Source organism: Phyllopteryx taeniolatus, chromosome 19, assembly GCF_024500385.1.
Source record: "Phyllopteryx taeniolatus isolate TA_2022b chromosome 19, UOR_Ptae_1.2, whole genome shotgun sequence".
Taxonomy (NCBI): domain Eukaryota; kingdom Metazoa; phylum Chordata; class Actinopteri; order Syngnathiformes; family Syngnathidae; genus Phyllopteryx; species Phyllopteryx taeniolatus.
Window position 1 is genome coordinate 1955277 of NC_084520.1, and position 14203 is coordinate 1969479.

At 44.1% G+C, this 14203-nt stretch overlaps 1 protein-coding gene across 1 annotated transcript in view; it reads left to right on the forward strand.

The window, feature by feature from the left end:
• Positions 1–14203, forward strand: part of chrm3b (cholinergic receptor, muscarinic 3b) — a 47111-nt gene that overhangs the window by 15545 nt on the left and 17363 nt on the right. Inside the window, exons 2-4 of the mRNA XM_061756277.1 lie at positions 1037–1101; positions 10240–10418; positions 13410–13705. Of these exons, the coding sequence (XP_061612261.1) occupies positions 1053–1101; positions 10240–10418; positions 13410–13705 (524 nt within the window). The 5' untranslated portion in view covers positions 1037–1052. The remainder of the gene's footprint in view (positions 1–1036; positions 1102–10239; positions 10419–13409; positions 13706–14203) is intronic.

The window sequence follows — 14203 nt, forward strand, 5'->3', positions numbered from 1 at the left end:
TACTTAAGTGAAATGTTCACATATCTGTACCTTACGCTGTTATTTATATTTCTGGCATATATTTCATTTTTACTCCACTACATTTGCCAAATAAAATGAAAATTTGACTCCGATACATATCTTGATGTGGCAATATTTGCCCACTCTTATTTCGCAAAAACGCTCTACCTACTCTATGGCACATACATATAAAGAAGATGGGAGATTGCTGTCACATGGACTAAAGTTGAGGTTAAGCCAGTACTGTCAGAAATTCATGCAGCTCCTTCAATGTTGCTGTCGGCTTCTTGGCAGCTTCCCTGATCAGTTTTCTTTTCGTCTTTAATCAAGTTCTTGGTGAAGTAACTGCTGTGCCATATTTTCACGACTTGATAAGTGTTTTTACTGTCTCCCATGATCTATTCAATAATGCCTTGGGAATGGTTTTGTACCCTTCTCCTGACAGATACCTCTGGTCTGATATTGTGGAAGCTTTCGATGGACCACTGTTTTGTGCTACAAGAAGTGACGAGAGAAATGTCAGGAAAAGCATACTAGGACATCTGAACTTTATTTGGGGTTAACCAGAGGCACTTTAAATTGTGACATTTGTGTGCTGACTCTCATTTAACATGAGTTTGAATGTGATTTGTTAATTCTGAACACATTCACATCCCAGTTATAAGAGGATGTGCACATGTGTGCAACCACGGTATCTTTGTTGTTTATTTTTACTTCCCCTCTTAAAAATATTTTTTCTTTCAATTGAGTTTTACAGGTTATAATTAAGGGTGGAAATTATTTATCTTGGTCTCACTTTTTATATCACAGAAACCTGGCATTAGAACAGGCTTTTTATATCCACTGTATTTTTATTTTGTATTACTTAGTTTTTTTTATGTAGTTTATTTTTGTTTTACATATATTGTATGTATATGTATTTTCTGTTGGTTAATAATGCAATTTCTGAGTCTGATTTTTGTAGATCATTAGATGGATGGATCAAGTTAATCACCCATTTTGCCTCTTCTAATGTTTTTCTTCTCTCTTCCTTTAGATGCCTGTTGGTCATTATGGATGAAACTTCAAACTCTGATCGTGCCTTCATACCATCTACTTTTGGTACTGCCTACAACCATTAATATCTTCTTCACAAACTGTTTAACGTTTGGACAGCTGATGATATTGGCCTGACAGAGAGACGTAGTCCCTCATTGCATGGGTTACGTTGCAAACGGCCCTTCATTAGACGAAAATCCACAAAGTAGCAGCCATATATTTATTTTATGTGAGGAGGAGGTCTTATTTTTGTCCACTTGGGGTCACCATCCTTACATTTTTTACTGTCGTATCTGTGACTGTGTGAATATGTGTTCCCTCAAAAGGCAGGGCCTGGCCTGCTGAGTGACATCAGAGTCAACGATTGAGCGTATGGAGTGTGCTGTGGTCACTGATGTAGTGGCGCATTCGTCTGACTTCGGTGCAGGCAGTGTGCATTCAGTTCCCACTCAATGACGGTGTGAATGTGAGTGTGAGTGGTTGTCCGTGTCCATATGTGCCCTGCTACTGACTGGCGACCAGTTTAGAGTGTAGTCCGCCTTTCACCCGAAGTCAGCTGGGATGGGCTCCAGCACCCCATGACCCTGAACAGGATAGGCGGTACTGAGAATTGATTGCGCTGGCTGTTAAAGGGCTAACCATTAGCCAGTCTGGGGTTTGAGTTACTCAGCACAAGTGGTGGCTATCAGCAGCTTGTGAATGAAAGTGCTTATTATTTGTTGTTTTTTTATCGTTTATTCAATAAAATGATTGAAAGTGCACTGGTGGCTGTGTCTATGCTTGACCACCTGTGGAAGGATTACAATTCATTCTATCCAGTCGTGGTAAGCTACAGTAAAGTAGCTAACAATTTTACTTTACCATAGATGAGCAGTTTTGTAAGCCAGTTCTGCATTGCAGTAGACGCATTGCACGATATCTTCTTTTTTTAGTGTGATATGATCCCAAACTTTGGACATTCTCTGTACTTTATACATTATTTCCTCCTGCCTCGCACCAGTGCAATTGTGTTTCGCACCAGTACACAAGCTCACATGTGCCGATTCAGTGGAACAATAAGAACTGTCTTGTTTGATGTCATGGATAGATTTAAAAAAATAAATAAATCGAATTTAATGATGCAAGATTGCACGGTGGTTAGAGCATCTGCCTCACAGTTCGGAGGACCGGGGTTCAATCCCTGTGTGGAGTTTGCATGTTCTCCCCGTGCCTGCGTGGGTTTTCTCCGGGCACTCCGGTTTCCTCCCACATCCCAAAAACATGCGTGCTAGGTTGATTGACAACTCTAAATTGCCCGTAGGTGTGAATGTGAGTGCGAATGGTTGTTTGTTTGTATGTGCCCTGCGGTTGGCGGACAACCAGTTCAGGGTGTACCCCGCCTCCTGCCCAATGATAGCTGGGATAGGGTCCAGCACGCCCACGACCCTTGTGAGGAGAAGCGGCTCAGAAAATGGATGGATGGATGGATGTTGTTGAGGCCTCGGAAGTCAGTGCAGGGGTGGAGAATGGTAGGTTTCTTTTCAACAAAAAAGAAACCAGCCCCCACGGGGGACGAAGAGGGCCGAATGAGTCCAGAAGTGAGGGAGTCACTGATATAACTTTCCATAGCCTATGTTTCGTGACGGGAAAGATTTAAGAGGTGGCTGGAGGGAAGAGAGGCTCCCGGCAAAAGGTCAATGGAGCAGTCATAGGGGCGGTGGGGGGAAGAGAGATGGCGAGGTCCTTGCTGAACACAGGAGATAGATCGTGATAATCTTCTGGGACTTGGGAGAGATCAGTAGGTGTAACCGGTGGCTAAGGTATGCTGGAGGACGGGACGGCCGAAAGCAGACAGTGGGAAGGACAGAAGTGACTCCAACCAATGATAGACAGGTGGGTCCAATCTATGTCAGGGTTGTGTTTTTTGAGCCAAGGAAGGCTGAGGACAAGTGGCGCCTCTGGGGAATGGTTGATAAATAACTGGAGTGTTTGGCAGTGATTGCCAGAAATGAGCAGGTTGAATGGTGCAGTTTGGCGGGTGACATGGAGATGAGTCATCCAGTCATCCAGAGCCATGACCTTCTTAGGTGCCGGGAGGGGCTCGATGGGAAGCTGGAGCTGACATGCTAAGCCCTCATGGATGAAATTGTCATCAGCGCCGGAGTCAATGAGGGCAGAGACTGGTGTGTTGCGGACGGAGCCAAGAATACATTCGGAAACATACGGGTCATACGGGAGGGAGAGCTTTGCGAGGTGTTGGTTTGGCTCACCATGACGCTCTCAGGTCGTGGTGAGCCCGGTCTTTTGATGTGAGAAATGAAGTGACCAGTCTGTCCACAATAGATGCATAGTTGCTGAGTGAAGCACCGCTGTCATTCCTGGGGGTCTAACCGGGTCCTGTCTAGTTGCATAGGTTCTTCTGGTCCAGTGGGGGGTGAAGAGGAGGCGACAGGGGTTTCAGTGTGCGGTGGAGTCGTTTTGGGCAGCCACGGTGGGTGGAGCGAAACTACGCGTCTTAACTCCCCGCTCACGAGCTCTCTCTCGCAGGCGGTTGTCTAGTTTAATAGCTAATGCAATCAGGTTTTTGAGGGAGGTGGGTTCATCCCTGGTCGCGAGCTCGTCCTTAAGTTGTTCTGATAGCCCCTTTAAAAAAAAATCCCCTTAGCGCTGCGTCGTTCCACCCGCATTCACTCGTGAGTAAGCGGAAATCGTTGGAGTAGGACGCCACGGAGCTCGAACCTTGGGTGAGAGCTAGGAGACGCCGAATGCCTTCCCTACCCTTGGGTGATTGAAAACCTTTTTGAGTTATGCCATAAAGGAGTCTAGTGAGGTGAGTACCAGGGAGGAATTATGCCAAAGTGCAGTAGCCCGTGTGGCAGCTCTTCCGCGCAGGAGGTTAATGACAAACACAATCTTAGATTTGTCGGTGGGATAGCTCAGCGGTTGGAGGTCGAATACTAAAGTACAGTTTAATAAAAAATTGGCTACATAAACCTAAATCCCCGGAGTAAGGTTCGGGAGGAGGAACGTGCGGCTCGTTGTACGGGAGGCAGGGTTGTTCGGAGGCTGCGGGCTCGCGAGGAATACTCATGGGAGGATTGCTGAAGTGTCTCTGAGAGGACAGGAGGGATACTTGTTGTGTAAGGGCATTCAATCAAACCATGATCTCGCTGAGGGCTTTGTCTTGTCTGTCGATGTGCGCGCCCTGATGGGCAAGCGCTTCCCTCAACGCTTCTGTAGTCGCTGGGTCCGTCATGGCCTGAGTATTCTGTCACGGGAGCGTAGTAGGATGTGAATTGGATTGGACCCAATAAGCAGACTGAGGCGGAAGGAGTAGAATGGTATATTGTAGGTTGGCTCAGGGTAATATCCAAGGTGAGGTGGAAGACTGTCGGGACGAGGAGTGAGCAGGAAGCTGGAACATAAGCAGGTGGGGTATCTTGGCGCCGTGGCTGGAGCGGTCAGCGAGACGGGGAAGGCACGGAAGGAACACTGGAGATGGGGAAGAACACAATCATGGGAGTACAGATGCAGGTTGTAGGATAATACTATCGGATCACAAAACCGGCTGGTGAGTCACAAACAAGCGTCAATACTCAGGCGAAGGCTGTAGAATTTGACAGGCTTTAAATGCAGGCAGTAATCAGTGCTGCTTGAAGACAGGTACGCTCCACAGGTGATGCTGATTGCTAGGGAGACAGAGGGGGAGAGAGAGAGACAAGTCACACGGTGCCACCCAAGCTCCAATAGAGAAACTGCAGGGCATGACACTTTGTTGGCAATGACGGAGCTCAAACATTTTCTGTAAGTCTTCACAAGGTTTTCACACACTGTTGCTGGTATTTTGGCGCATTCCTCCATGCAGATCTCCTCGAGAGCAGTGATGTTTTGGGGCTGTCGCTGGGCAACACAGACATTTAACTCCCTCCAAAGATTTTCTATGAGGTTGAGATCTGGAGACTGGCTAGGCCACTCCAGGACTTTAAAATGCTTCTTACGAAGCCACTCCTTCATTGCCCGGGTAGTGTGTTTGGGATCATTGTCATCCTGAAAGACCCAGCCATGTTTCATCTTCAATGCCCTTGCTGATGGAAAGAGGTTCTCACTGAAAATCTCACGATACATGGCCCCATTCATTCTTTCCTTTACACGGCTCAGTCGTCCTGGTCTCTTTGCAGAAAAACAGCCCTAAACCATGATGTTTCCACCCCCATGCTTCAAAGTCGGTATGGTGTTCTTTGGATGCAACTCAACATTCTTTCTCTTCCAAACACGACAAGTTGAGCTTTTACCAAAAGGTTCTATTTTGGTTTCATCTGACCATATGACATTCTCCCAATCCTCATCTGGACCATCCAAATGCTCTTGAGCACCCTTCAGACGGGCCTGGACATGTACTGGCTTAAGCAGGGGGACACGTCTGGCACTGGAGGATTTGAGTCCCTGGCGGCGTAGTGTGTTACTGATGGTAGCCTTTGTTAATTTGGTCCCAGCTCTCTGCAGGTGGTTCTGGGATTTTTGCTCACCATTCTTGTGATCATTTTGACCGCACGGGATGAGCTCTTGCGAGCAGCCCCAGATTGAGGGAGATTATCAGTGGTCTTGTATGTCTTCCATTTTCTAATAATTGCTCCCATAGTTGATGTCTTCACACCAAGCTGCTTACCTATTGCAGATTCAGTCTTCCCAGCCTGGTGAAGGTCTACAATTTTGTTTCTGGTGTCCTTTGACAACTCTTTGGTCTTGGCGATTGTGGAGTTTGGAGAGTGACTGTTTGAGGTTGTGGACAGGTGTCTTTTTTACTGATAACGAGTTCAAACAGGTGCCATTAATACAGGTAATGAGTGGAGGATGGAGGAGCCTCTTAAAGAAGAAGTTACAGGTCTGTGAGAGCCAGAAATCTTGCTTGTTTGCAGGTGACCAAATACTTATTTTCCACCATAATTTGCTAACAATGTATTAGCTGTGTGCTTCTACCTCCGACCTACAAGAGCGGAGGTAGAAGCACACAGGTGGATTACATCTTGTGCAGACGATGTAATCTGAAGGAGGTTACCAACTGTAAGGTAGTGGTAGGGGAGAGTGTGGCTAGACAGCATAGGATGGTGGTGTGTAAGATGACTCTGGTGGTGGGGAGGAAAATTAGGAAGACAAAGGCAGAGAAGAGAACCATGTGGTGGAAGATGAGACAGGACGAGTGTTGTGCAGCTTTTCGGGAAGAGGTGATACAGGCTCTCGGTGGACGGGAAGAGCTTCCAGAAGACTGGACCACTGCAGCCAAGGTGATCAGAGAAGCAGGCAGGAGAGTACTTGGTGTATCTTCTGGCAGGAAAGGAGAGAAGGAGACTTGGTGGTGGAACCTCACAGTACAGGAAATCATACAAGGAAAACGGTTAGCTAAGAAGAAGTGGGACACTGAGAGGACCGAGGAGAGGCGAAAGGAATACATTGAGATGCGACACAGGGCAAAGGTAGAGGTGGCAAAGGCAAAACAAGAGGCATATGATGACATGTATGGCAGGTTGGACACTAAAGAAGGAGAAAAGGATCTATACAGGCTGGCCAGACAGAGGGATAGAGATGGGAAGGATGTGCAGCAGGTTAGGGTGATTAAGGATAGAGATGGAAATATGTTGACTGGTGCCAGCAGTGTGCTAGGTAGATGGAAAGAATACTTCGAGGAGTTGATGAATGAGGAAAATGATAGAGAAGGGAGAGTAGAAGAGGCAAGTGTGGTGGACCAGGAAGTGGCAATGATTAGTAAGGGGGAAGTTAGAAAGGCATTAAAGAGAATGAAAAATGGAAAGGCAGTTGGTCCTGATGACATTCCTGTGGAGGTATGGAAGCATCTAGGAGAGGTGGCTGTGGAGTTTTTGACCAGCTTGTTCAATAGAATTCTAGTGCGTGAGAAGATGCCTGAGGAATGGAGGAAAAGTGTACTGGTGCCCATTTTTAAGAACAAAGGTGATGTGCAGAGCTGTGGCAACTATAGAGGAATAAAGTTGATGAGCCACACAATGAAGTTATGGGAAAGAGTAGTGGAGGCTAGACTCAGGACAGAAGTGAGTATTTGCGAGCAACAGTATGGTTTCATGCCTAGAAAGAGTACCACAGATGCATTATTTGCCTTGAGGATGTTGATGGAAAAGTACAGAGAAGGTCAGAAGGAGCTACATTGTGTCTTTGTAGATCTAGAGAAAGCCAATGACAGAGTACCCAGAGAGGAACTGTGGTACTGCATGCGGAAGTCTGGAGTGGCAGAGAAGTATGTTAGAATAATACAGGACATGTACGAGGGCAGCAGAACAGCGGTGAAGTGTGCTGTCGGTGTGACAGAAGAATTTAAGGTGGACGTGGGACTGCATCAGGGATCAGCCCTGAGCCCCTTCCTTTTTGCAGTGGTGATGGATAGGCTGACAGATGAGGTTAGACTGGAATCCCCGTGGACCATGATGTTTGGAGATGACATTGTGATCTGCAGTGAAAGCAGGGAGCAGCTGGAGGAACAGTTAGAAAGATGGAGGCATGCACTGGAAAGAAGAGGAATGAAGATTAGCCGAAGTAAAACAGAATATATGTGCATGAATGAGAGGGGTGGTGGGGGAAGAATGAGGCTACAGGGAGAAGAGATGGCAAGGGTAGAGGACTTTAAATACTTGGGGTCAACCGTCCAGAGCAATGGTGAGTGTGGTCAGGAAGTGAAGAAACGGGTCCAAGCAGGTTGGAACGGGTGGAGGAAGGTGTCAGGTGTGTTATGTGACAAAAGAGTCTCTGCTAGGATGAAGGGCAAAGTTTATAAAACAGTGGTGAGGCCAGCCATGATGTATGGATTAGAGACAGTGGCACTGAAGAGAAAACAGGAAGCAGAGCTGGAGGAAATGAAGATGTTGAGGTTCGCTCTCGGAGTGACCAGGTTGGATAAAATTAGAAATGAGCTCATCAGAGGGACAGCCAAGGTTCGATGTTTTGGAGACAAAGTTAGAGAGAGCAGACTTCAATGGTTTGGACACGTCCAGAGGAGAGAGAGTGAGTATATTGGTAGAAGGATGATGAGGATGGAGCTGCCAGGCAAGAGAGCTAGAGGAAGACCAAAGAGAAGGTTGATGGATGTCGTGAGGGAAGACATGATGGCAGTTGGTGTTCGAGAGGAGGATGCAGGAGATAGGCTCTCATGGAAAAGGATGACGCGCTGTGGCGACCCCTAACGGGACAAGCCGAAAGGAAAAGAAGAAGAAGAATTTGCTAATAAATCAGACAATCTGATTTTCTGGATTTTTTTTCCCATTTTGTCTGTCATAGGCGAGGTATACCTATAATGAAAATTACAGGCCTCTCATCTTTTTAATAAAAAAGGTGATTCTGATTCTGATTCAGACTTTTTAAGTGGGAGAACTTGCAGAATTGGTGGCTGACTAAATACATTTTCCCCCCATTGTATGTACCATAACCTGTTTAAAAGAGCGCAATTCTTAGATTTTCCAATTAGCTGTGACACACAATAAGCATTTGATGTCTTATTTCATAACAATTAACTCACGTTTACAGCAGGTCTATCTAGAAATTCTTCAATCATGGACCTGCTTGCGGAGCTAAGCAGCCCATCTAGCTATTTTTTCATACTTGTTATACATTATATTATTGTCCTTTATTATTCTGCAGATGTATTTCTTTCAGAAAGAATGCAGCCCACATTGGTTAACCTATCCCCAAAAAGTGTTAAAATGTATTTATTTATTTTTTAATTCCATGTGGGGCGGCACGGTGGACGACTGGTTAGAGCGTCAGCCTCACAGTTCTGAGGACCGGGGTTCAATCCCCGGCCCCGCCTGTGTGGAGTTTGCATGTTCTCCCCGTACCTGCGTGGGTTTTCTCCGGGCACTCCGGTTTCCTCCCGCATCCCAAAAACATGCCTTAATTGGAGACTCTAAATTGCCCGTAGGTGTGAATGTGAGTGCGAATGGTTGTTTGTTTGTATGTGCCCTGCGATTGGCTGGCAACCAGTTCGGGGTGTACCCCGCCTCCTGCCCAATGATAGCTGGGATAGGCTCCAGAACGCCCGCGACCCTAGTGAGGAGAAGCTGCTCAGAAAATGGATGGATGGATAATTCCATGTGGGTGGCACGGTGGACGTCTGGTTAGCACATCTGCCTCACAGTTCTGAGCACCAGGGTTCAAGTCCCGCCTCTGCCTGTGTGGAGTTTGCATGTTGTCCCTGAGCCTGCGTGGGTTTTCTTTGGGTGCTCCGCTTTCCTCCCAAAAACATGCATGGTAGGTTGATTGAAGACTAAATTGCCCATAGGTGTGAATGTGAGTGTGAATGGTTGTTTGTTTATGTGTGCCCAGCGATTGGCTAGCGACCAATTCAGGGTCTCGCCCAAAAATAGCTGAGATCGGCTCCAGCACGCCTGCGACCCTCGTGAGGATAAGCGGTACGGAAAATGAATGCATGAATGAATATTTCTGATATCTTTTGACACCAACTTGCAAAAAAATTTCATAAATGCGGTTTACAGACAATAGGTAGCAGACCCATTTCAATGTTTTGTGAGAATCTTTCTAGTTATACTTCAAATCCATCATCGCTATATCTTAGGTAAGAGGTTAAATGCCATAGAGTAAGCTCCTATTCTAATTATCTTCAACTGTAAGAAAAACTGCAATTTAAAATCAAGTAATGACTCCAACACACCACTTTTCTTTAGAACTGTCCTCTGAACAGTTATTAGAAGTAAACCCATAGCACAATCTTTATTTGATGTTTCTATGTGCTGGTCATTAAATAGCCAACAATTTGGATTTGTGTGGAGGAAAACATCCATCCATCCATTTTATGTACCGCTGATACTCATTAGGGGTCACAGGCGTGCTGGAGCCTATCCCGGCTATCCATGGGCGAGAGACAGGGTACACCCTGAACTGGTCGTCAGCCAATCGCAGGGCACATATGTATAAACAAAAAAACATTTGCAGTCACATTCACACCTACGGGCAATTTAGTGTTTCTTCAATCAACCTACCCCCCATGTTTCGGGATGTGGGAGGAAACCGGAGTACTCGGTGAAAAACCCACGCAGTCACAGGAAGAACATGCAAACTCCACATAGGCAGGGCCGGGATTTAAAACCCGGTCCTCAGAACTGTGATGCAGATGTGCTAACCAGTCAGTTTTCATAAATTTCATTCTTCATACTGATTCTTTCAAACAATTTCTTTCCATTTTAGATGGCTCTCACCAGGAAGTTGCCATATTGTCTGGCAGTGTTGGTGGGTGGAGTACCCATCAGTTCAATAGCAGTCATGCTATTTGGCATGGGGAAAACTTCACTGAATCACCAGAAAATAGGACAATTACCCAGCCAACAATGGACTTTGACCCATTAGGAGGACATACAGTCTTGCAGGTAACAATCAGATCAATTAAGCGAAGCATGAAGAATCCTGATATGATCCAATACTATCTATGGGGTCCCTTTTGTCAAGCAGCTCATGCTGAAAATAACGGCAACATTTTGTCACAGTGTTTAAAAAAACTGGCGTGAATTTTTAAGATTCACTTTTCTGCACATTTAGAACAATATTTGTCAACCGTATAGATAAATCCAAATATTAAATGTTAACCCTACTGTAAATTTTGAATCTAAATGTTGAATATACAGTGGGTATATAAGGTTTTCAGACCCCTTTAAATTTTTCATTCTTTGTTATATTGCAGCCATTTGTTAAAATCATTTAAGTTAATGTTTCCCCTGATTAATGTACACACAGCACCCCATATTGACAGAAAAAAATGGAATTGTTGAAATTTCTGCTGATTTATTAAAAAAGAAAAACTGAACAATCACATATATATATATATATATACACACACACATATATATATATATATATATATATATACATATATATATATATATTATATATATATATATATAATGGCTGACAGTCGAGTGCACCAAGCGGCCGCTTCTCACTCCAGGAAGTTTTCTTTTTCATGCATAAAAGGGACTCAAAAATTCACACCAGTTTTTTAAAACCGTTCCAGGCTAAATGTGATTAATATGGTGTTATTTTTCAGCGTGAGCTGCTTTACAAATGGCACAATATGCTTTTATGTACAAGTTGAATTGTGGTTTTCATGTGTCTTTATTAAATAAATCTTTACCTATTACATATTTGATTATTATGTGTTTTCAGCGTCGAATTGAACTACACTTTGTTCCAAATTATTAGGCAGTTTTTGTTCATTTTCTAGTCAAAGCGATTCATACAGAATAGATGTATTTTTAGTCATCAACAATTACATTAGGTTCTGCAATAGCCTGCAGTTTTAGTTTTTTGTTCTAATGAAAACTACCGTTAATGAAAAAAAAAAAAAATTGTTATGAAGTATATCAAAAGATATGTTCCAAATTATTAGATGCAATTGTTTTCAAAAAGCAAATAAATAGGTCTGAGTAGCGATGGTTTAAACAAAGAACAAAGAAAATGCCTTTTCTGCCAAAAAACACATTTTGTAATCAAGTTACATGTTAAAAGAGGAGCCCCTCTTCCATAGCAACGTAATGACTTTCATTGTTCAAATTCATTGAATTTGTCCATGGATATTTCTGCCTGTATCTCATTTGAGGATGCAATAATTGCCTACCCTGATCAATCTTCCTTGAAAGGGATATTCCACAGTTTCTCAGTAGGGTTGAGGTCAGGGATGAGGACACCATGAGTTTTTCTTCCTTCTGTCCCATCAACCCATACATTTTCCGTACCACTTTTCCTCTCGAGGGTGTGCTGGCCCCTATCAGCTGACTCTGGGCAAGAGGCAAGGTACACCCTGAACTGGTTGCCAGCCAATTGCAGGGCACACATGAACAAACAACCATTCACACTCACATTTATACCTATGGGCAATTTAGAGTCTTCACTAAACCTACCATGATGTTTTGGGGATGTGGGAGGAAACCGGAGTACCCAAAGAAAACCCATGCATGCACGAAGCGAACATGCAAACTCCACACAGGCAAGGCTGGATTTGAACCTGTGTCCTCAGAACCATGAAGCAGATGTGTTAATCAGTCGATCACCGTGCCGCCCCCCTTCTGTCCCTTCAATTCTAATTTTTGCAGCGTGGGAAGGTGTGTTGTTTTACATTAGAATTATACACTGGAAGGCAAAATTCTTTTTTTTATATATATACCCCAAATGGCAAGCTAGAAATTCCACATACTTTGCAAAGGTCGTTTTGACGAGAGCCTTCCATCTCACTCATTATTATTCCATCCCAAAATATTACTCCAGCACCTCCTTGCTAACGCCACAACTTTGCTGGGACATGGTAGCTTTACAGAACTCCACTTAATTCCCCAATTCCTGTGTGGAGTTTGCATTTACAGTACTAGCCATATTTGTCTGGGTTTTCTCCGGGCACTGCAGCTTCTTCCCACATTCCCAAAACATGCATGCTTGGTTTAATGAAGACTCGAAATTGCCCTAACGTGTAAATGTGAGTGTCAATGTTTGTTAGTCGATATTTGACTTGCGTTTGGCTGGCGACCAGTTCAGCATGTACCTCTCATCCAAACTCAGCTGGAGTGGCTCAAGCTCACCTGTCACCTGAATGAGGATAACCGGTGGAGATAATGGATGGATGGATGGATGAGTGGATGTATTTCTGAGCCCACTGGAAATGTTTCTTCTTGTAATATTGTTTAGGGATGTCTCAGCTTGATGCATGATTGTAAGCCAATGGCGGATCCTGCATCGAGATGTTTTTGGGACTCCTGAGAGACCAGCAGCTTTAAATATCTGGTTGGTACTAACCAGTGGCTTTTTTCCAGCTGCTCTCTTAACATGATGGATTTGTCTGAAAGAAACTTTCCTTTATACACTATTATCCAAACAAACCTGTTTGCTCTTTGAATGACGCACAAATAATAGAATATTACAATGATCTTTCATTCCTTTCACAATTAAGGCAATAGATTATTTAACAGTTTTTGTTTGCAGAAAGAGCCTTCTTTTTACTCATCCTGCGTGAAAACTGTGACTTTCTTCATAATGTGGAAAAACCTACTTCGGTAACATCCCTTCAATTGGGCTAAGCAGGGAAGCCAATTATAAAACTTGAAATTCAGATCTAAAAGAGAAACAATGTACAAAAACCTCCACGGAAAAGTTAAAACTCAAATGTTTCTTTAACGTATATCCTACATGCATAATCATTTGGAACAGAGTACAGTCAAAAGATTTTTTTTAATACTTTTATGTTTTATATTTTTATGTACCTATTTCTATATATACTACACCTTACTCCTCACTGAGAGAGAAATTAGCCCATTAAAGTATTCATGATGTAACCATTGTGCTCTTTTTCTCCTCTTATTCTTTTTCATCTTCAGGTTGTAGTAATTGTCTTCCTCACTGGGTCACTTTCACTTGTTACTATTCTTGGGAACATCTTAGTTCTGTTGTCCTTCAAGATCAATAAGACGCTGAAGACTGTGAACAACTACTACTTGCTGAGCTTGGCGTTCGCTGACCTGACCATTGGCACACTATCAATGAACTTGTATACCACCTACATCATCATGGATCAGTGGGCTCTGGGCCCGGTGATCTGTGACTTGTGGCTTGCAATTGACTATGTAGCCAGTAATGCTTCAGTCATGAACCTCCTTGTCATTAGCTTTGACAGGTAACCCAATGTTTTTCTTATGTTCGACCTACTTTATGATTAAGCAGAGAGCACAGTGCACCAGACAGCCCCAATAACTGACAATTTACAATCCATCCACCCATTTTCTGAGCCGCTTCTCCTCACTAGGGTCGCGGGCGTGCTGGAGCCTATCCCAGCTGTCATCGGGCAGGAGGCGGGGTACGCCCTGAACTGGTTGCCAGCCAATCGCAGATTTACAATCCATTATTTTTAAAATATAACAGTTTTTCTCAGTCGTTTTGGTACATTTTTTGAATCATACTCGACATTTGCAAAACCGTAAGTGTACAGTAAATTTCTCAAAACCTCTTCTTTTCCTTTTGGCCTATCCCGTTAGGGTCGCCATTGCATGTCATCCTTTTCCATCCTATCTCCTGCATCCTCTTCTCGAACACCAACTGCCCTCATGTCTTCCCTCACGACATCCATCAACCTTCTCTCTGGTCTTCCTCTTGCTCGCTTGCCTGGCAGCTCCAT